This window comes from Pristiophorus japonicus, chromosome 20, assembly GCF_044704955.1.
Source record: "Pristiophorus japonicus isolate sPriJap1 chromosome 20, sPriJap1.hap1, whole genome shotgun sequence".
Taxonomy (NCBI): Eukaryota; Metazoa; Chordata; class Chondrichthyes; family Pristiophoridae; genus Pristiophorus; species Pristiophorus japonicus.
Genome location: NC_091996.1, coordinates 68,688,891 through 68,713,419, shown reverse-complemented (window position 1 = coordinate 68,713,419; position 24,529 = coordinate 68,688,891). Strand labels below are relative to the sequence as shown.

The 24,529-nt window shown below is 45.0% G+C and overlaps 1 protein-coding gene across 3 annotated transcripts in view; it reads right to left on the bottom strand.

Moving 5' to 3' along the window:
* Positions 1–24,529, bottom strand: part of LOC139232556 (tubulin beta-4B chain-like) — a 106,064-nt gene that overhangs the window by 33,946 nt on the left and 47,589 nt on the right. For 2 of the 3 annotated variants that reach the window (XM_070862974.1, XM_070862976.1), the window contains 2 exons: positions 9,628–9,736; positions 669–779 (listed from right to left, as the gene is read on the bottom strand). In XM_070862974.1, coding sequence (XP_070719075.1) covers positions 669–779; positions 9,628–9,736 — 220 coding nt within the window. The remainder of the gene's footprint in view (positions 1–668; positions 780–9,627; positions 9,737–24,529) is intronic. The other variant, XM_070862977.1, reaches the window with a different exon arrangement.

The window sequence follows — 24,529 nt, the reverse complement described above, 5'->3', positions numbered from 1 at the left end:
TACAGGGCCTTGGAGAGACCACACCTGGAGTATTGTATGCAGTTTTGGGTCTCCTTACCTAAGAAAGGATGTACGTGCCATAGAGGGAGTGCAGCAAAGGTTCACCAGACTGATTCCTGGGATGGCAGGACTGTCGTATGAAGAGAGATTGGGTCGACTAGGCCCATATTCACTAGAGTTTAAGAGAATGAGAGGGGATCTCATTGAAACATATAAAATTCTGACTGGGTTGGACAGACTGGATGCGGGGAGGATGCTTCCCCTGGCTGGGAGGTCGAGAACAAGGGGTCACAGTCTCAGGATACGGGGTAGGAAATTTAGGACCGAGATGAGGAGAAATTTTTTCACTCAGAGGGTGGTGAACCTGTGGAATTCTCTACCACAGAAGGCTGTGGGGGCCAAGTCACTGAATATATTTAAGAGGGAGATAGATAGATTTCTAGAAACAAAAGGCATCAAGGGGTACGGGGAAAAAGCGGCAATATGGTGTTGAGATAGAGGGTCAGCCATGATCATATTAAATGGTGGTGCAGGCTCGAAGGGCCGAATGGCCTACTACTGCTCCTATTTTCTATTTTTCTATGCTGGAGAGGCATTTTGGAAGTCCTGAGGATGTGAAAGGCAAAATATAAATGCAAGTTCTTTCTTACCGTATAAACTTTACTTACCAAACACAAAGTTATCTGGTCGGAAAATCTGCCCAAAGGGTCCAGAGCGAACAGAGTCCATAGTACCAGGCTCCAAATCCATGAGGACAGCACGAGGCACATACTTGCCACCTAGATCAAAAGACTAAATGTTAATGATTTCTCAGTCTGAAAATCCTGCCCAGTCAGTCCGGGCATCGTACCCAGTCAGTTCGGGCATTGTACTGCATTAGCTAGATCTAGAACCTAGCTTGCAGATCATGCTACAACTGAATGGAAATTTAAAATTCCATTTTAAAAAGACAGAAATGTATTTGTTGATCACAACAGATGTTTTAAAAATCCCTTTAAGGTAGAGGTTTTGAAACTAGGAGTTGTGAGGAGAGCCCAGGTCTGCAAGCGTATCCTGGAAGTTGTGCCTTTTACTGTGCTGGCTGCGCATATGGCATGGAGCAGTAAAAATACAATTCCTCCCACTAAATTCCAAGGTAAGCAAGAACAGCTACTATGGTCTCCCTACCCAAAAGCAACTGGTGCACTCTGTCGCAGGATCTCACCTACTGTTGTCCCCACCCCATTGTTCATTACCATTTTCAGCGCCCACAGGAAGCATGTGGCCTTTTCAGGTGGGCCCATGCACATGGTACTTAAGTGGCATCATGATCCACATTTTCTATCATTTCTGCTTTATTGCATGGTTTGCTCTCCCAACCTGTATAGAGCAGGCACCCAGGGTTGATAGACGCTGTGGAGAGCAAAGAGGAGTATTTTATGAGCCCAGCATTAATATTAATAGCACCAGTTTAAAGCTTACTTTTAACTCATCTTTGGCAAAAGGCTTGTTTATTTGCTGTCATCGGTTGCGTTGATATCAGCCTTTATGCTATTAGCTGTGGACCTGTTATTCCCTCTCACCACTATTTCAGATAGGGCATGTGGGTTTCCCATTGGTGATTCCTGTGTGTCTTTGCTTGTTGGAAGAGGAGGAGAAACAAAGGACCAGGTTGGTCAGACAGTCCCACAGGCGCACAATACCTCATATCTGAACACCAACCTCAAGTCGTGCCAGGAACATTATCTTCAAAAATCTTCATTTTACTAATAAAGCCATAAGCACCACTACAGCTCACCTCCACCACAAGTACCTCACTGCCAGGTCACAACCACCGTTAGCCTGGAATGACTCCATACCATAAAAGTTGTCATTGAAAATATTAACATTAGCCAATCAGCTGTGCAGATGCATTAAACAAGTCATCAATGCATTGTTTGCTACAGCAAGCAATCTCATCTCCTTCCCACCATTTACAATCAGCAGCAAGGCAATTTTAGAGTTACAGGATACTCGATGGTCCAAGCAATCATGGATTGCACCCACATGGACCAAAGTGTTCCCTTGTCAATGGCCCTACCTAACAGAACAGGAAAGGATTCCACTATTATGTAAGTGAATCCTTACTCTTTCCTGGAACAGCAACAATGCCTTCATTTTAAGGGAATGCATTGTGCCAGCACTTAATGTCCCAGAAGCTAATCTTCAGTGTGGCTTCTGAGAGACCAGGGCTTTCTTTGTGTCCATGGCTCCAGACACTTGTCTGGTATCCCAGGGCATGAGCTGACCACCAATATAATGAGGTCCATTTGTACACCAGAGTAATAATCGAGCACACCACCGGCCTGATGAAGATATGCTTCAGATGCCTGGTTCAATCTTGGGACATCCTGCAATACAGCTGGAGAGGGTGTAAAGGACAGTGAATAGAGGCTGCATGCTACACAACTCTTCCTTACAAATAGGCCTCATCATTGAGGCCCTGGAGGAAGGCGGCTCCAACAAGAACAGAGCAATCTGAAGAGGATGTGGAAGACACGGGCCATTCATGCCAGTCCAATACAGAGACCTTCTCTTGACTTCCAAATCTGGTCACGGCATTAACAGTTCTTTATATCTTCCCTGTCTATCACAAAGATATCAGCAAATGCAGATGCTTCTGTGTGTACAACAACTCATCCAGCTCCCTTTTATGCCAGCAGATGAAAGCAACTTCCAAATCTTTTTAAGAACAGTGCAACCATAATGTTAATTAGAAATCAGATTGTGTGTGTGTGCCGAGTGTTTCCCCTTGATGTGAGCATCAAGTATGGGCTTTTATTCCTAGCCTTATACTTCTCCTTCGCACTGAGTGGCAGAAGTGTGTGTGAATTGACTGGCTGCTGCGTTCCAATAGAAGCCTCCTGGTACTGAAGTTTAGGGTGGATTCTGACTTAGAGGCGTTCAGTCATAATCCCACAGATGGTAGCTTCGCAGCCTTAGTTTCATAGCTGCAGGGATGGACCTCTTGTGCTGCTGCCTGGGAAGCTTAGCCCTGTACCCTCCTCTGTCAGATATATAGCCATCAGAGAGGACTGGCTGTGGGTCATCATCTGTGCCTATTCCTGCCATCCAGTATTACTGGGCATTGGCTCCTCGCGACCAGTTACCCCGTGGAAGGCAGACATAAACTTAGACTTGGGTGTAGGGAGCAGTTTGCAGATGATACGAAACTTGGCAAAGTAGTAGATAGGTGATGAGGATAATTATAGGCTTCAGGATGATATTGACAGGATGGTGAAATGGGCAGAAGGATAGCAGTTGGAGTTTAATGTGGAGAAGAAGTGTGAAGTGATGCACTTTGGAAGGACTAGTATGGAAAGACAGTACATTATAAATAGCACAACTTTGAAAATTGTAGATGAGCAGAGAGCCCTTGGTGTCCAGATACACAATCCAAAGGGATCATTAGTTAGGCCTCAGTTGGATTATTGTGGACAATTCTGGGCACACTTCAGCAGCTTAGATGTAAAAGCAGAGGAAATTTACCAGGATGTTACTAGGGATGAAGGACTTCAGCTATGAGGAGAGATTGGAAAGGTTAGGACTGTTCTCCTTGGAACAGAGAAGGTTAAGAGTTGACATCATTGAGGTTTAAGATGGTGATAGAGTAGAGTCAAACTATTTCCTCTGGTGAATGGGTCAATAACCAAAGGTCATAAATTTACAATCATTAACAAAAGATCTAGAGGGAAGATGAGGAGAAATGTTTGCACAGAGTTGTTGGGATCTGGAACGCTCTACCTGAAAAGGTGATGGAAGCTGGTTCTATAAATAATTTTAAAAAGGGAGTTGGACAGGTACTAGAGGATGAGGAACTTACGGACAAAAAGCAGGGATGTGGGACTAAGCACAACTGCTCTTTCAAAGAGCCAGCACAGGCATGACAGGTTAAATGGCTTCCTTCTGTGCTGTATCTATAATGCCCAATGAGATCAGTGAAACCCCGATGTGATGGTTTTTTTCTGGAATCCAAGCTGCAAGAGACAACCTCCTCCATTCTGGCACACCAAGCAGCCATCTGAACATTCATTGAAGAGACACAGCCCACTCTGAGCCAGTCAGGAACTCTTCACTACAGATGTCCCTAGAGCAGCCACATGTTCCATGGCGGACTGCAGAGTTGGCAATCTGTATTCCAATGCCCTGCACATGCTGTGCTGGACTCCTCCATCCAAGCCACCATCTGCAGTACACTGTCCTCAATGCCTGATGCTCTGCAAGCATTGTTCTTTTAAAAAGGACTGTAAGATTCAGGTGCTTTGGCTCTTCATTCAAGGGGAGTACACAATCGGATTTTTTGATCAGCAACACCTTCCTCCTCACATGCCACAGGAGCTCCTTTCTGCTCATTCATGCTCTGTGTGTCACTCGTGGTCTCCCTTCTGGTTCACTGTCCAACAGCAGCCCCACCCGTCTCCCCGCAAGATGGACATCTGAAGTGGTGCTTGGGAAGGAATAAAATGAGTGAGTGAATGACTGTAAAGTGTTGGCAGAGCTATATGTACTAGGTTCTTCTTCAGGGAGATAGAGAGGATAGAGAATGAATGCATAGACTAGGCTTGTATTCCCTTGCATATAGAAGATTAAGGGTGATCTAATTGAAATGTTTAAGATAATTAAAGATTTGATAGGGTAGAGAGAGAGAAACTATTTCTTCTAGTAAGATAGAGTCCAGAACAAGGAGGCATAACCTTAAAATTAGAGCTAGGTCGTTCAAGGGTGATGTCAGGAAGCATTTCTTTGCAAAGGGTAGTGGAAATTTGGAACTCTTTCTCCAAAAATCTGTTGAGGCTAGGGGTCAATTGAAAACTTCAAAATAGAGATTGATAGATTTTTGTTAGGCAAGGGTATTAAAGGTTATGGAACAAAGGTGGGGAGATGGAGTTAAGACACAGATCAACCCCATCATAGGCGGTCCCTCTAACGAGGATGACTTGCTTCCACAAGAGTTCACAGATGTTTCAATGAAGGACCCGATGTTCCAGTCCTGAACTCCAGTTGAGGGGGTGGAAGATGCCTGTGCATGGATTTTTTTTAAACGTGTGGTGACTGTTGCATATCAGCCACCACACCTCAACAGAGCTCGGCCTTTATCCAGTGGCAAGGGTTGAACCAGGACAAGTGAAGACCTGCTCTGCTGCACGGACATAGTGCGCACACACATCGCGGTGTGGGCAGGCCTGTGCTGCCCCTGGGCCCTCAGCTCATTCGCCGCACCTTCGCCCATGATGTTCCAGGGCCCAACCATGATCTAACTGAATGGCGAAACAGGCTCAGGGGTTAAATAGCCTACTTCTGGTCCTATGTTAAGAATAGTTTCTTGGTCTCTATCTCAAACGGGCCTGGAATACAAAGGGAAGGAAGTTATGCTTCAGCTGTATAATCTTGGTCAGACCCCACCTGGAGTACTGTGTTCAGTTTTTGTAGTGTGAAACTAAGGATGTAGGCACTGTCTCATAGGCATCGGTAAGCAATCATCTGTGCTCGCAATCATCTTCAGCCAGAGGTGTCACGCGATGATCCTGAGTTCTCCACCATGACAGATGCTAATCTTCAGCCCATTCAATTCACTCCATGCGGATAAAGAAGTGCACGAGACACAGCAAAGGTTACGGGCTGTGACAACATCCCAGCTGTACTACTGAAGTCCTGTGCTCCAGAATTAGCCTTACCTTTAGCTAAACTGTTCCTGTACAGCTATAGCACTGGCAACCCACCTGCCAAATGTGGAAAATTGCCCAGATATGTCCTGTGTAGGACAAATCTAACCCAGCTAACTACCACCCCATCAGCCCACTCCCAATCATTAACAAAGTGATGGAAGGGGTCAGCAAAACTTCTATCAAGTGGCACTCACCACTCACCAACAACCTGCTCATTGATGCTCAGTTTGAATTCAGTCAGGACCCCTCAGCTTCAGACCTCATTACAGCCTTGGTCCAAACATGGGCAAAAGAACTGAATTCCAGAGGTGAGGTGAGTGACTGGCCTTGACATCAAGGCAGAATTTGACCGAGTGTGACACCAAGGAGCCCTAGTAAAACTGAAGTCAATGGGGATCAATGTGAAAGCTGTCCTGTGGCTGGATACATACCTAGCACAAAGGAAGATTGTTGTTGTTGTTGGAGGTCAATCATCTCAGCCCAGGACATTGCTGAACAAGTTCCTCGGGGTATCATCCTAGGTCTAACTAACTTCAGCTGCTTCATCTATGATGTTCCCTCCATAAGGTCAGACATGGGGCTGTCCACTGATGATTGCAGTGTTCAGCTTCATTTGCAATTCCTCTGATAATGAAGCAACATGCAGCAAGACGTGGACAACATCAAGGCTTGAGTTGATAAGTGGTAAGTAACAATACTGCCACACAAGTGTCAGGCAATGACCATTTCAAACAAGATGCACGGCAGCAACTCGCCAAGGCTTCTTTGTCAGCACCTTCCAAATCCGTGACCTGCATCACCTAGAATGACATGGGCAACAGGTGCATGGAAACACCATCACCTCCAGGTTCACCTCGAAGTGACCAAATATCCTGACATGGACACATATCACATTTCCTTCATAGATGCTAGGTCAAAATCCTGGAACTTCCTACCTAACAGCATTGTGGAAGCATGATATTCACCCCTCCACTGGCACACTGTGGTTACGGCTTATCTACAGGGAAGCACAGCAACACGCCAATATGACCTTGACAGCACCTCCCTCCTCTCTGAACTCTGCCACTGAGGCAGACAATAAAAGCAATATTGTGGGATCACCATCACCTCCAAGTTACACACCATCCTGACTTGGAAATATATTGCCGTTCTTTCATTGTCGCTGGCTCAAAATTCTGGAACTCTCTACCTAACAGCACAGTAGGAGCACCTTCACCACACAGACTGCAGCGATTCCAGAAGACAGGCCACCACCACCTTCTCCAGGGCAACCAGGAATGGGCAATAAATCCCGGCCTTGTCTGCGATGCTCATATCCAGATAATTAATTTTAAAAATTAGATCCCTAGAATGTTACTGCACAGTAAGTTTTGCATTGCTGTTTTTCTCTACATGAATACTAACACGTGATGGGGGGTGGGGCGGGCAGGGGAAAGATCAGTGTAAGTGGTTTAACATGTTAATACTGTGCATGCTGCAAGGTGTGGCTAGCTCCTATTACCTTGCTTCATTTGGAAAGGTCATTGAACTTCTTTCTGCACTGCTTGGTTATGAACGAGGTGGTTGAGTTGCCGCTCACTGCCCTGGCTAGCTCTTCTTGGGATGCTCTTTGCCAAAAGGGATCTCCCTTCCTGCAACAGCACTTCTACTGCTACTTCTGCAAACCTGGGGATTTTCTCAGTCTTCCTGCCGGACATCTTCTCAGAACCTTACTTTAGCAAAAGTATTAATTCAGATCTAAAGGCTTGCAGCATCATTAACACTGAACGGATTCCCAATCGGAAGTGTTTCTGACACCTAGTACTTTGCAAAGAATTATAATGATGCTAACTCCGGACATTTCCCCAGTGTTCCCCGTACGAATTGTGATCATAGGAATTGTTAGACGAATAAAGACCAAGATCAATTTAGTTCGCTTCCCACCATCCTGGTAGTCACGTGATACAACCCACTTCCAGCCATCTTTGTGCCTAATCAGAATATCCAGGCTTTTGTGTCAGCTGCCAAAGCAATACATTCATGAAAGAGGTCCTTGAATATCTGTCAGACTGATCAATCTCAGCCAAGGATCATGTTCGTAAATTTGAGAGAGCATGTCGAACAGTACAAGTGTAATCATTATTTGTTAGAGCTTAATGAAACCAAAGGAATGTTTCAAACTGTATGGATAATTTAAGGAATATACTGCCTGGTTTTATTTGTGGTTGACTGTCTGACTGGCCACAACTAAAAAAAGGCAGAAATACCTGGAGCTCTGGAGTAGGAATGTAATGATTTAAAGGAAGGGTAAATACCAGGATATCTATAACTCTCAAATCTCTGGTTAGCAAACATGAAGCAGATCGATAGTCAGTAATGTGGAATAGATGTGCCTGAAGGGGTTTGGAGCTTAAACATATCTGGAGAGCCTCTCCTGAGGCAATCCATGTCTGAAATGGAAGCTGAGCTACTTGTCAAACAGTCACTTTTCTGGGTATCTTCAGTATAGAGCATTGGGGTAGAAATTTGGGTGTGCCCATTTTTGGACATGTGTGTGGGGTGGGGGGGGGGGGGGTGCGGTTTACTGTGAAATCACTGCATGTGAATGGTGAGGCTCGAGACGCCCAATATTGGGCCTCATTAACATCAAGCTGGCATGGTGCAAACAGCCAGGTGGTGAAAAATAAAACAAAGATCAAGCCGCTACTAATGTCACAGTGGCCCTTAGTGGGGGTTTGGGAGGTCTGGGGCCGGAGTGGGGAAATGGCAGCTGGGGAGGGAAATTGGAGGCTAGGTTGAGGGAGCGGAGGCTCCAGGGTTTGGGATGAGCACACCTGCTCCCCCGGCTCCACATTCAGATAAGTACATTTCAAAACCATATCTTTTTGGTAGCAGGCGGTCCCAGGGTCTGGTTTTACTGATTGTAGCAGGCATCGGCTACCTCAGGGCAAACCAATCTTGCACTGGAGGCCTCAAACAGACATTAGGCCCTTTATTTGCATATGCAAACTGCCTAAAGCCTGTTGCAGAAGTGGGTACTATCAATGTTCCCTCTAAGCTGCGTGTGTGCGTGGCCGAGCAGTAACCTGCAAGGTACCACACAGGCTGCTCACAAGCTTTTCCATTTGAAATACCGCACAGGCGCAGAAATTTAAAGGGACCGTGCATTGAAATAAACAGGCTGCACAGAAAAAGGCAATTTAGGGGGAACATTGGGCGCTATCCAACATTTTATTACCCCGCCCGCCATATTGGGGACTTAGTAGGTCGTTTATTGCAAAAAAAAACAGCGCCATACATCCAAATTCTTCATCTTCGGATGACTATCTGCCCTTGTTTAGACTTGGATTTTAAACTGGTTAGTGGTTCCATTAAAATAGCAGACAAAGGAATGTTATACAAATCCATTAAATGGATATCAAAACCAGTAATTTCCTGGTTTACACTGGTTATAATAAGTCCTTTGATTTGGGGTGCTTATGCTGAGGGAAGAGGTTTTAACATCCGGCACCTCCTTTCAAAGCATGTCACCCATGTTTTTTTTTAAATTCCCGGAGCTTGAAGGCTGTTTGATTTAATCCAGAAACCAGTGATTGCTACTGGAAACATCCCTCCCTGTGCTGATAGAAAGCTAGCATGATGCTTTGCATTTTTAATTCCACTGCTAGCAACAAATTTGTTTGTGAAATTCTACTTTTAAGATAGTAGACAGAGTGCACCGGGAGTACTGTACTGTATCACCTGTGTGCCAAACTCCAGCTGATACAGTACTGCAGAGCTCTCCAGTGGCCAGAGTTTAAGTACCAAATTTGCTAGTGGCAGTAGAATTTAAAAAATAAAAATAAAATCCTGAAAAGCTGAAATTTAAAAAAGTGAGATTGATCACAGGATGCCATGTTGGGAGAAATCACTACTCTTATCCATATTATACAACCTAAAATACGTAAAATATGCCAATTAATACCTGTAGCCTCATTATAATAGACATTAATTCTCTCCAGCTGGAGATCACTGTCTCCATGGTAGGTTCCGGTGGGATCGATGCCATGCTCATCACTGATAACTTCCCAGAACTAAAAAAAGTATAAAGTCAACATTAACATAAGTAAATTAGTTAAGCATATTTAAGAGGACTAGGTCTAGTATGCATGGACATGGTCATTAATCGGACACACACACATCCCAGATCCCTGGAAGATTTTGCTCCTTTAATGTAGTTTACCTTTAACACCCTACTTGAACTAATGAAACAACGCAAGTATTCTTCACTCTGCAAATAAAAAAAGAGTGCACCACAAGTTCAAGGAGCACAGTTACACATGGATACCATTAAAGTATTTCTGCATGCAGCTGGAATAGGTTTGCCACAGGGTGGTTGAGGCCAGAACACTCAACTCCTTTAAGAAACAGCTAGATGGAAAGAGAGTAGGGGATGGTATTCTGAAAGAGATCAAATGGATTAAAAGGCTTTCTTCATCCAAACCTACCTCATAATATGGTGAAACAAAAGCCCAACGATATAACAATTTTATCAACTTTACAGTAACAAAGACGATGACAGCACAGATCTCCCCCATTATCAAATTCCACTTGGGTGACAACAGGCATGGGATGCTCTTCTCAGTTACTCACCAACAACCTGCTCATTGATGCTCAGTCTGTCAGGACCACTCGGCCCCAGACCTCACAACAGCCAGAGACAAAAGAGCCAAATTCAATGGGGATCAGGGGGACGTCTCCACTGGCTGGAGTCATACCTAGCACAAAGGAAGATGGTTCTGGTCGTTGGAGACCAATCATCTCAGCCCCAGGACATCGCTGCAGGAGTTCCTCAGGGCAGCGTCCGAGGCTCAACCATCTTCAGCTGCTTCATCAATCAATGACCTTCCCTCAATCGTAAGGTCAGCTTCGTTGATTGCACACTGTTCAGTTCCAATCGCAATTCCTCACCATCCATGGACACATGTAGCAAGACCTGGACAACATCCAGGCTTGGGCTGATAAGTGGCAAGTAACATTCACACCACACAAGTGCCAGGCAAGGACCATCTCCAACAAGATAGTCAAATCAGCTCCCTATGAGATTCAATAGCATCACGTGATTCCCCACCATCAACATCCTGGGAGTGGGGGTGCGGTCACCATTTACCAGAAACTTAACTTGTCCAGACAAGTAAGCCGTGACTACAAGAGCAGGTCAGAGGTTGGATATTTTCCGGCAAGTGACTCACCTCCCGACTCTCCAAAGCCTTTCATCACCCACAAGGCACAAGTCAGGAGTGTGATGGAATACTCTCCTTTTGCATGGAACACCACAAGAAGCTCGACACCATCCAGGACAAAAGCGGTCCGCTTGATCAGCAGCCCACCCATATGCTTAAACATCCACTCCTTCGTCACAGATGCACCATGGTTGCAGTGTGTACTAACTCATCAAGGCTTCTTTTACAATAACTCCCAAACTCTCAACCTCCACCAGCTAGAAGGACAAGGACAGCAGGTGTAGGGGAACACCTCCAGGTTCCCCTCAAAGTCACACCATCCTGACATGGACATACATCGTCGTTCCTTCATCGTCACTGGGTCAAAATCCTGGAACCCCCAGCTAACAGCACTGTAAGTGTACTATCACCACAGATTGCAGCGATTCAAGGCGGGACCTCACCACCACTTTCTCAAGGGCAACTCGGGATGGGAAACATATGCCTTGCCAGTTACGCCCATATTACAAGAATATATATATATTTATTTTAATTCCTGTTATAGCACTGGAATGGAACCTCGTGGGTTAGAGCATTAAGGATGGCAATCTAAAAAACAATCACCAAAGTTCCATTTGCACTATGGGCCATAATCCTAAAAGCTATCTGGATTTGCACCGTGTGAAAGGACCTCAGTTGCTAACCTTCTTTCCTGTTGAATAGGCAGATCCATCACAGAAAATACTGCTGAAAATCAAAGTCCTTTCCATCCCTTCGGGTAGAACAGAAGTTAATATTGGGACAGAATGTAAGATTTACTGACATTCAGGAAAGATATCAGACAAAATAATTTGCAAATCCATTATGGGATTGTTAAACGATTTCTCCTTCCTTTGTCTTTACCAAAACACGCACGTTGTCAGCAGGAGACAGATCCAAACAGTATACCTCAGAAAACCCATGGAGACTCCTCCAAGTACTTTCCTGAAGGATGGAGTCTAGAGATTGTTAGCGTTGGCGAATAGCAGCTATCACTTGGTTAGAATAATCTGACAATTTGTGACTAGGTTACTCGGCGCTAGGATTCATGCCCCATCTCACAATATACAACTTGTAGATGGTGTAATTAAAATTATGTTTCCAAAAGAAATGGTGATCTGAAAACATATGAAAATGATGGCCAGGAAAAGACCCACTGGTCCATATAGCTGGGCCCATCTTGTTGCGATTCCTAGTGCATCATAGTACAGACACTCCCCACCTCCTGATAGCCATGTAATTTCCTGGGAGAGGCAAAATATCAGATTAAAACCCCAGGCCAATTAGGGGAAAAAATCTGGAAAGCCCCTCTGACCCGCCCTTTAAGCGATCGAAGCTAGTTCAGGAGATCACACAGACCCTGATTTATATTATGGGATACGTATATCTTGTATGAGGTAATCTCCACCCCAGAAAGAAATAGGTTCAGATCTTTCTTGAAAGACTACGTTGAATCAGCATCCACTACACGAACCGGTAGCTTGTTCCTCAGGACTACTATTCTCTGGGAAAAGAAGAACCGCTTCACTTCAAACCTAGCTCTGCCATTTCATAACTTGTAAGTGTGACCCCATGTCCTATTCAACCTATTCAGTTGAAATAATTGGTCTATATAAACAAACATACTAGTCCCTTCATTATTTTATAAAGTTCAATTAAATCTCCTGAGTTTACGGTTACAGACCAGCTCTTTGAGCCTCTATCTGTGGGAATTAATCTTGTGAGCCTCCTCTGCACCCTTAATATCACCCACCATGTGAGAAGACCAATACTCGAAAATACACTAACTGAGGCTTAACCAAGGTCATAAACAAGGAAAATATGGTATGCTTTATATTATAGTGAATTGTCCTGTAAATACAACCTAGAACCCTGTTTGCTTTAGTTATAGCTTCACAGCAATGATCATAAACCATGAGAGTGATGCACAAAAACACCCAAGTATCTTTCACCACTGGCTTTAATTCTGTTTCTTGTAGGTGCAAGTATAATTCAGCATTTAATTGGCCCACATGCATAACACCACACTTTTCTAAGCTAAACATAATTTGGCAAACACAGGCCCATTCTTCCAACATTGAGATCTGCTTGGAGTAGTAGAGCATCCTCTACAGTCCCAACATGCGCACATATCTCTGTATCGTCCACAAACTTGTGGATCATTCTCCCAACTCCTACATCTAAATCATTAATGAAAACAGTAAATAGCAAAGGTCCCAACAACCATCACTGCACGGCACCACTGGTAATCAAGCAGATCCAAATCTATTGACTACAACTTTCTGCCAAAAGGCAATCAGCCAGTCCTCCATCCACCGCAGCAGGTTATCACTAATTCAACAAGAGAAGCCTCGTGAGGTACCTTAGTTACGTTGATTAGTTAGTTACCTTGCAGCCGTACAAATATCAAGGTAATAAAACCTGTGTTGAACTTGAGAATCAGATTGCCCAGGGTAAAATTTAGGTATTACTTTGAGATAACACAAACTTAGAAATACTTTTAGGGAAAGATTTAGTGAGAGCCAAGATCTACTCCCCATTCTGACAATTAAAAGGACTATGATAGATTCTTGATCACACAAAATGTTCAGATATTCAGCATTTTGAAACAAGAGCTGGAAAGTGACTGTTGTGTGCAAGGAAGGCTAATGCCACATGAATAAGCTCAAAACACGAATAGATCAGTTTGAGATAAAGTAAGATGGGAGGTTAATGTGGAGCATAAACACTGGCATAGATCTGTTGGGCCAAACGGCCTGCTTTTATGCTGTAAAATTCTACGAATAATGTTTTGATCTCAATTGGGAATATTTAAAAAATTGAAAGAAAAAGAACTTGCATTTTTATAGCGCCTTTTACAACCTCAGGACTACCAGAAATAATGGAGGCTTGTAAAAAAGGAACGGCAATAATGGTGGGCGATTTTAACCTTCAGATCGATTGGACAATGCAAATTGGGCAGGGTAGCCTTGAGGAAGAGTTCATAGAGTGTATCCGGGATCGTTTCCTTGAACAGTATGTTGCAGAACCAACCAACCAACAATGAGTGACCATAACATGGTTAAATTCAAATTCAGTTGGAGGGTGAGAAAGTTGGATCTCAAACCAGTGTCCTAAGCTTAAAACAAAGGAGACTACAAAGGTATGAAGGCAGAGTTGGTTAAAGTGGACTGGGAAAATACATTAAAGTGTGGGACAGTTTAATGAGCAGTGGCAGACATTTAAGGAGATATTTCATAACTCACAATATATTCCAATGAGTCGGAAAGACTAAGAGAAGGGATAACTATCTGTGGCTAACTAAGGAAATAAGGGAGGGTATGAAATTGAAAACAAGGGCATACCAAGTGGCCAAGACTAGTGGGATGCCAGAGGATTGGGAAACTTTTAAAAGCCAGCAAAGAACGACTGAAAATATAATAAAAAGAGAGAAGGGAAGATAGATTATGAAAGTAAACTAGCACAAAATATATAGAGATAGTAAGAGTTTCTACAGGTACATAAAAAGGAAAAGAGTGGCTAAAGTAAATGTTGGTCCCTTAGAGGATGAGACTGGGGATTCAATAATGGGGAACAGGGAAATCGCAGAGACTTTGAACAAATATTTTGTATCAGTCTTCACGGTAGAAGAACACTAAAAACATCCCAATAATGGATAATCAAGGAGCTATAGGGAGGGTTGTGTGTAATGGTGGACAGGGAAGGGTGAGCACAGCCTCTGCAAAGTCGGGAAGGTGCAGAGCCTCGCCATCTTGATCCAGTGAGTAACACAGCATGGAGGCCCCGACCTACGAGGGAACATCAGCAGCAGGTCAGGTCCATAAAAGGAGCGGAGGCCCGGGAGCAGCGTAGAGGAATGCCACTGCAAGGTACAGCGGGAGCCAGTTTAGGAGGGCGACTGGATTGACTTCGCCATAATCCAGGTCACTGATTGAAGCGTGGGCAGGTACAGCAGGAGAGGTGGCAAGCAGCAGAGGAGCAGCAAGGTTGGGGCGAAGGAGCGGCGAGAGATTGCAGAGCGATGTGATCGGGGCCCAGGAGAGGCGTGAGTTTACTAGGTCCATGCAGCAGAGCTGGTCTCCAGTCGTCTTGGTTAATCCTTGCTACTGGAGCAAGACCAAGCTCGGTCAAGCTCATGTGGTGGCTGGTGTGCAACGGCCATCACAAGTTAAAAAAGTCCACACACAGATATCTTCCACCCTTCAATATGTAGTTCAGGACCTGGAATATCAGGTCCCTCATTGTAACACCTGTGAACTTTTTGGTGTGGAGGCATGTCATCCTCGATACGAGGGACCGCCTGGTGTGGAAGCAAGTCATTCTCGATATGAGGGACTGCCCAAGAAGAATAGGGAGGGAGGAATTTAATACAATCACTATCACTAATGAAGTAGTACTCGGTTAAAATAATGGGACTAAAGGTGGTCAATTCCCACTTAAAAAGAAGTGGCTGCAGTGATAGATTACAATCAATGCATCCACTATCAAAATTCCCTGAATTCTGGGGAGTTCCCAGCCGATTGGAAAACTGCAAAAGTAACGACCCTATTTAAAAAAGGAGGCAGACAGAAAGCAGGAAACTATAGACCAGTTAGCCTAACATCTGTCATTGGGAAAATGCTGGAAGCAGTAGCAGGAAAAACATGATTCAATCAAGCAGAGTCAGCATGGTTTTATGAAAGGGAAATAATGTTTGACAAATTTGCTGGAGTTCTTTGAGGATGTAACGAGCAGGGTGGATAAGGGGGAAACCAGTGGATGTAGTGTATTTGGATTTCCAGAAGGCATGCGATAAGGTGCCACACAAGAGGTTACTGCACAAGATAAGAGCTCACGGGGGTTAAGGATAATATATTAGCATGGATAGTGGATTGGCTAACTAACAGAAAACAGAGAGTCGGGATAGACAGGTCATTTTCCGGTTGGCAAACAGTAACTAGTAGCATGTCGCAGGGATCGGTGCTGGGTCCTCAACTATTTACAATCTTCATTAATGACTTGCATTAAGGGACCAAGTATAATCTAGCCAGGTTTGCTGATGACACAAAGGAGGGTGGGAAAGCAAATTGTGAGGACACAAGAAATCTGCAAAGGGATATAGACAGGCTAAGTGAGTGGGCAAAAATATGGCAGATGGAGTATAATGTGGGAAAATGTGAGGTTATCCACTTTGGCAGGAAAAACAGAAAAGCAATTTATAATTTAAATGGAGAAAAATTGCAAAGTGCTACAGTACAGAGGGACCTGGGGGCCCTTGTGCATGAAACACAAAAAGTTAGTATGCAGGTGCAGCAAGTAATCAGGAAGGCAAATGGAATGTTGGCCTTTATTGCAAGGGGAATAGAGTATAAAAGCGCACACGCACACACACACTGGACCGGCAAGTCCTTTGGGCAGGGTTGGAGTCAAGTTGTGTTTTTCAATTATTTTAATGTATTGGGAACTGGCTGTTTGCTTCACTTTGCAGCCTCGCGTCGTGTCCCTGGTTACCATGGCAGCCTGATCTTTTTGGCACACATCAACACTCCACCCCCAAAACTAAGGGTCGGGTTAGGCCAGGCCACGCCAAAATGAAGAAATCCAACGGGGAAACTTAGAGCATTTTATTTTTGGCCTACTTAAGCCACCCCAAAAAAAAAAAAAATCGGTCGCAACTCTTCAAGTACGCCAAAAAAATGCTTTGGGGAAAATTGAGCCCAATGAGGGGGCTCGACAAGGTGGATGCAGAGAAGATATTTCCACTCATAGGGGAAACTAAAATTAGGCAGCATAGTCTCAGAATAAGGGACTGCCCATTTAAAACTGAGATAAGGAGGAATTTCTTCTCTCTGAGGGTTGTAAATGTGTGGAGGCCGGGTCATTGAATATATTTAAGGCAAAGATAGACAGATTTTTAAGCAATAAAGGAAGAAAGCTTTATGGGGAGCCGGCAGGGAAGTGGAGTTGAGGTCAGGATCAGATCAGCCATTATCTTATTGAATGGTGGAGTAGGCTCAAGGGGCCAAATGGCCTGCTCCTATTTCTGATATTAAAGCATTTTATGGTCATTGAAGTACTTTTGAAATGTAGTCACGAATGCTCTGTAGGGAAATTGTAATTTGTTCTTAGGAGATGGGTGATGCCTACAAGGCCACATTTATTGTCCACCCCTAGTTGGCCCAAGGTTGGGGTGGGTCTTCTCCATGAACCACTGCAGTCCTTGTGACAATGATGCTCCCAGAATTCCAGGATACGGAGCCAACGACGATGAAGGAACAACGGCGATATATGTCCAAGGCAGGATAGTGTCGATGTTGCCACAATATTGCTTTTCTTGCCCATCTTAGTTGATCAGAGGAGAGAGGTGCTGTCATGGTAACCTTGGGTGAGTTGCTGCAGTGCAACCCTGTAAACAGTGTGCCCATGGAGGGGTGGATAATCAAGTTCACCGACAGGGGGCACTGATCAAACGAACTGCTCTGTCCTGGAGACCTGAAGAACAAACAGTGCTATTTTCCAATTACCTTTAATGAATCTCAATGCATTGAATACAAAAGCAAAGAAGCAATGCTAACCTATACAAAATCACTGGTTGGGCCAGTTTTAAAACATTACATCTAGTTTTGAGCACTTTACTTTAAGAAGGATGTCAAGGTCTTGGAGAAGGTGATTTACCAAGATGCTGTCTGACTTTAGCTCTGAGGCAATGCAATATCTTTTTTATACTGTGGCGACCAAAACTGTACACTACTGTGTCCTTAGATGCTCTAACAATGACTCCATGAGGCAGTGTATTGTACTTGAACTGTAGTGACCTTAGTCCTTTGTTAACTCCAGAGGGAGGATCACACTTGGTGGCCTGCCTTTTATACTAGGCCAGGCACACCTGTACAGGTAACCTACGCGTCTCCTACTGCTGTGCCCTCTGGTGGCACACCTTATGCATAGCCACTGTTGGTACTATAAGATATATGACATCACTCCCGCCTGAACCCTCAGTGCAAATCGCCTCAGCATTAACTATGCTCTGGGCTTAGCTCTATATGGATTCTGTCTATTAGACCTCTAGCAGGCCGGCTCAACCTTGGGTGGGTCGTTGGTGCAGTGGCGTGCTGGTGGCTGGTGTTTGTGTGTGTGTGTGTTTGTTTCATTCTCCCCCCTTCCCATGTTGGTGTGGCGGGGGCTCCTGGAATTCATGTACCTACAAGTTCGGGTGAGTGGGTTTTGCATTTTGTTTTGTGGTTGTGCTGTGACAAGAGCGTTAGATGCCTTGTCGAGGCAGTGACCGGTGCGTAAGGACGGCTAGTGCCAGAGCTGCTGGGTAGTGTCCCTGCCGTCTGGTGGCGGTTCAGTGCTTGGTGGTGGCAGTGGGAAGCCGGTTGGCTCGCATAGCCTGCTCTCGGGGCTGTTGCCATGGTCCCTAGCGGCAGGCAGGTTCACGGATGTCTGTGAACCCCCTTGTCCTTTCTTTACGCCCGGAGTCCCAGCTACTCCCCGAGGAGCTGTTGTCTACCGGTGCACAGGGAACTGCTGACTCGCTGGCAAGGGCGTCGCTTGGTTCGTAATCCTGGCTGGTGCTGGTTTCCTCTGGGGAAACATTGGCGGGTGACCCTACATCTAGGGGTGTGGCCTTGGGGCAGTCTGCTCCTTCAGGCTCATAGATGTTGATGCCATCGGTTGCCCGAGACATGGAGCCGACCCAGGGCATCGTATCACTACCGGTGCCTTTGCCCTGCTGAGGTCATTTGCCTCGCAGCTCATGTATGTTGGCTGCTTGTGGCCACACTTCGTGGTGCCGGACTCTGGTCCCCGGAACGCAGGCTACATCATTGGACCTGTGTGCACCCGATAGGTGTCTACCCGCTGCATTGGCTGCGTGCAGTGGGAATCCTGCATCGCACAGCTTTTCTTTGCTTATGATGGACACTCTAGGGGTACGATCACGATCGCACGACTTTACATATGCACAGTTCAAATCATCAATTACACATTGTACATAATCGTGTGACTTTTCCTCATTGATTGCATGTATACGCCTTCGATCATCAGTTACATATCTTACATGGTCAGTTACACCTTTACTCTCTAACTTATAATTCTTGTTGCATTGCTTAATTGTGTGGAACTGTCCCTTTAATTGTAGTGGGTTGCCGGCCTCCTTTAAGAGCCTTGCTTGATTTACCCCAATCCGCTTCTCCGTTTGGTGCCACGTGTTGCTCCATCAGTGTTGCACCTCATGGTCTGGTCGTGGCCATCTTTATCTGCAGTGCATCACCTCGTGGTTCGGGCACCATCTTTTCTTCGTCCACGATGTCGACTGCAGTGATCCTCTTCTCCCCGGGTCTGCCTCCGCAGTTGGGAAGTCGCTGCTGGATCCATTTTTCTCCCTCCAGAGTCCTGCCACTGGAGCCTGGAAGGTGCGTTTAGGTCCTCTCAGCTGGATCATCTCCAACCAGTCGTGCTGAGCGGTCTGTGTCTCGGGTGCCGTGCTGGTCAGCTCAGCGGTGCCGGGTCACCCTCAGGGTGAGGGGTTGCTTTGTCTCTGAGTGCAGAGGGTTTCCGATCGCGAGAAGGGTGAAATCTTCCCACTTCCACTGCATCTTCTCCATCCACCTTCTGCCGAGCCGCGTTGGTCCATCACCTGCAACAATTCACAGAGGTAACTTATGCACCGCGCCATCATGGAGTACCTTTACATTCACACTACCAATGACTGAAATGATTTCATTGGTGTAGGTGTGCAGTTTTGCCTGAACCGGGGCCAACTCAGGTCGTTCAGCTTGATTGTCCAATAGCCTCTCAAAGGCTCCTTGATTCATCATTGACTGGCTCACCCCCGTGTTCACTTCCATGAAGATTGGCTCACCCCTCTATCACGACTTCCATCTTCAGGGGGGAGCACTCGGTGGTGCAGATAAACATGCTATGTATCTCCCCGTGGGACTGAGCTGCCTCTGTCTAAATGATTCGAAATCCATGCTGGATTCATAGCCATCTGCAGACTCCTCATCGACAGTGAGTTCTATTTCTCTTACACATTCGCTGGAGGTGGGCCTTTGTGCCGCAGCCTTTGCAATCATAGTCTTTAAAATGGCACTGGTGAGCCCTGTGATTCCCTCTGCAACGCCAGCATGGTGCTACTCAATTAGCCCCCCTTGGCAGACTCGGGGGCCTGTTCTCTCTCCCAAGAGGATGTGCGCTCTACAGTCCAGCTCCTGAACGGCGCCACTCTGTGCACAGTACCTGCCGGCTTGGAGTCCTGAGGGTGAGACATCTGCCTAGAGCCACAGGTTGAGGTAATGAATGCCTGGCTCACCGAGATGGCCTTCTGCAGTGTGACTGTGGTATCCGCTGACATTAGCTTGTGAAGAAGGCCCTCCTGGCCAATGCCAATGACAAAAATGTCCCGCAGCGCTTCGTTGAGGTGGGTGCCAAATTTGCACGGTGCCACCAGCCTCCTGAAGTCTGCAGCGTGCTTTGTGATTTCCTGGCCTTCGGGCCGTCGGTGGGTATAGAAGCAGTGTCTGGCTGTGAGGATGCTCTCCTTGCTCCTGGATCAGGGTTACCATCTCCTTGTACGACTTAGTCGTTGTCTTCGCTGGTGCCAGCAAGTCCCTGACGAGGCCATAGACGTTGGGCCCGCAACTGGTCAGTAGGATAGCATGCCGCTTATCAGCCAGTTCGTCTCCTGCCAGGTCGTCTACTGTAAAAAGTGTTCTAGCCTCTCCACAAAGGCGTCCCAATCATCATTGGTGAACTGCTGCAACGTACCAAAGGTAGCCATTTTCGTCGCCTGTTATTGTGTCCTTAGATGCTCGAACCTCTGAGGGGATCTCATGGAAACATTTAAAATCCTGATGGGTTTAGACAGGTTAGATGCAGGAAGAATGTTCCCAATGTTGGGGAAGTCCAGAACCAGGGGTCACAGTCTAAGGATAAGGGGTAAGCCATTTAGGACCGAGATGAGGAGAAACTTCTTCACCCAGAGAGTGGTGAACCTGTGGAATTCTCTACCACAGAAAGTTGTTGAGGCCAATTCACTAAATATATTCAAAAAGGAGTTAGATGTAGTACTTACTACTAGGGGAATCAAGGGGTATGGCGAGAAAGCAGGAATGGGGTACTGAAGTTGTATGTTCAGTCATGAACTCACTGAATGGTGGTGCAGGCTCGAATGACCTACTCCTGCATCTATTTTCTATGTTTCTATGAACAATGACTCCACGAGGCAGTGTGTTGTACTTGAACTGTAGTAACCTTAGTCTTTTATTAGTTAACTCCAGAGGGAGGATCACACCTGGTGGCCTGCCTTTTATATTAGGCCAGGCACACCTGTACAGGTAATCTACAAGTCTCCCATTGCTGTGCCCTCTGGTGGCACACCTTGATATAGTACCAACAGTGGCCATATAAGATCCATGACATACACAGTCTTCGAAGTGCGGTCGCATCAATGAGTTATAAAGTGGCAGGATTATCTCACTATTCAATAGTGACCTTTTAATGCATCAAGATCTGATTTGCTTTACTCACTGCCACTGAGCATTGTTGCGATAGCTTCAATTTATTGTCAATCAGGACCCCCAGATCTCTTGTATTTTCCATGCACAGCATTTTCTTTCCACTTAAGTAATGGCCTCTCAATATGCTTTGTCCCTGTGTGAAGCACTTTGCAGCTCTACATGTGAATTTCAACTGTCCAAGTCACAAGTATTTTCAATTCCTCCTGTAGCTTATCCTTTTCAACTTTGCAGTCTACCACCTTCATTAGTTTTGTATAATTTGCAAATTTAGCCACCACTTGTGATTCCTAGCGCCAGACATCTATAAAGATATTAAACAAAAGAGCTGCAAAAACAGAGCTCCCTGTGGGACTCCACTGATACCATTTTCCCAGGCTGGTGACAATCCCTGTACCATCACCTTCTAGGTTCCATGGGTGAACCTGTTCATATACAATTAAAGTATTCTCACTTACTCCAACTTTCTTCATTTTCAGTACCAGCCTTTCCAGAGGAATTGTAATAAAGGACTTACAGAAATCCAGTACACCACATCTACTGCTTAACCCTATTCAGCTCCTTAGTTACAACCTCAAAATAAAATTACATTGACAAGTTCTCCCCTTCACAAACCTGCAATTGGCCATCTTTTATGATTTTATTTCTATCCCGATGCTCCACAATCTTATCTTTAGTAAGGGTTTCCATAACTTTACCCACAATGGATATCAAACTCACTGGTCTGTAGTTTCCTGGGTCATTCACTACCTTTATCCAGTCCCCAGGAACCTCTCTGGTATTAAGTAATTTCTGGAAGATTTGTACCAGAGTTCCTGCAATTTCCTTAAGGACATGCGAATGGACCTTATCCAGCTCGCAAGATTTATTTACCTTGCGTTTGCACAGCTGTTCGAAAGCCATACTGGTAGTAATAGGAATAGTGTCACAACTTTCCTCTGCAACACCCTCTAGTTCCTTTTCCAGATCAAAAGTTACCTGTCTCCTCCTTGGTAAAAACGGAGGCAAAACAATTTAGTACTTTTACAGCCTATGTAGCATCAATTGTCCTGCTCTCAGCCGCTCCCACTTTGTGGCCCCATTCCATCCTTCATTTTTCTTTTGTTCAATGTAACAAAAGAAAGTCTCACTTTTTTTTTAAACCATATTCAATACAAAAATTTTCTTTGCCATTTTGATGTGCTTTTTACCCTCCAAGCATGCCTTTTGGTATTCATTCAATCAGTCTTAATTCTGTGCCATTTTTGTCATGGCCTTAAATGCTTTTTTCCCGTTCTTTATGATTTGCTTGGTAGTCCTATTCAACCAAGCAGGAGAGCCATTAAGCCTGGTACCTTTGCTTTGCATGGATACACATTGGTCCACTGAATTCAGAATCATCTCTCTGCAGGAGCTCCACAGTCCCTCTACTCTCCTAGCCAGTGTCAAACTTTCCAGGCCCACTTTAACAAGACTTCTCAAGCACTTCTCAAATTGGTCAACTTTGTTTGGGTTTCAGTAATCTCCCCAATTCTTCTGTCAAATGTGACATGATGGTCCCTGATACTTAAAGCCTCACTCACCTTTGTGTTGGATCTTTGAGTGAGAATTGGGGACGATCAATCAAAACCAGGCTAGTTTCTTCCCTTGTTGGCTTCTTTTACAGAGTCATAAAACTGTCTTCCGTTAAATCTAGAAGCCCCTTCGTCTTACCAGTAGAGGCAGTATTGTCCCAGTCAATTTGTGGCATGTTGAAATCTCCAACTGCTATAGTCCCTTACTCGTCACCATCCTTATCTCATCCCACATTTCCATATCAAGGCTTTCACTCTGGCCTGGGGGTCTATAATATACACCCAGTAATAATTCACCTTTATTACCATCTATTAATTCTACCCAAAGTGCGTCTGCCCTTTCCTTTTTTATATCCTCACTTGTGCCTCAATACCAGTTTATATATACAGCCACACCACTCCTTTTCTCCCAATACAAAATCTCTTCTAAACAATTTATATCCATCCAGATACGTTTCCCATTTATTCCCAGGTCTCTGTGACACTAATGGTATCCAATCTATCAACCCCTGCAAGACCTTCCAGATCACATATCTTATTTGTCAGACTTCTTGAAGTAATGCAAGTACAGCTCCAATGCCGCTTACCTGTCTCATTTACTTGATGTAACAGATTTACTTTATTTATATCCCATTACTGTAATTAGACATATTAAACTTTGATTTGTGTTTTCACTGGTACACCTTAAGGCTTACATCGACTGCAACCACCCCACACCCATTCTACCTATCCTGCCTGCCAACAAGGCCCCTTTTGTTTAGGTGGAGCTTATCCAGTCTGTTTGAGGAACCAAAATCCTGATTCCTTGCAGCAAAGCTGTATCCACATGTTGGTATCTATTTCCCCTCTGTCTCTTCACTAGCATGGGGAAAATATCTACTTGAGGTTCTTCCCTCAAGTTTCCCTCCTTATGCCCTAAATTTAGCATGAAGGACCTCTGTTCGTCCGTGTGGCAACAAATAACTCTGGTAGAACAAGACCAATTAGTTCATCACCTAATCCCTCTCGCATTGTCAACCCGGGACATCAGATCCTTGACCATGTACCCGTGAGGCAACACCATTTGTTTTTCTGAGGCTGATTTGCAAAGAATTCTCTAAACCAAATGATCGAATCCCCCAATACCACATCTTGTCTGCTCCCCTTTTCCCCGATAGGCTGCTGGATTGCCCCAATGCATGGCACATCCTCAACAATCTCTCGAGTCTCCACATCATCTCTCTCCAGAGGAGGGAACCTGTTAAACACCAGGGATAACTTGATTAGGACTTCTCACCCCCTTTCTAACAGAGATCCTCTCTTCATCTAGGTACCTGGGCCTCCTCTCCTACTTCAACCGCAGTGCGGCCTTCTCCAATATCTCATCTATAAAATCTTTGCTCTCCCTATTATGTTGATGCATGCACAGTTGTACACTAAGGTTGACCACTTCAGTCGCGAATGCATCATCCAGCTTGCAGTTGTTGCAGATGAAACTCTCAAGAAACACGAGTGGAAGGAAAACATCTCAACTTCTGCAACCCACAAGGTATTTAATCTTGTGCAACTTTAAAGTTTGAAGGTTATATATATAT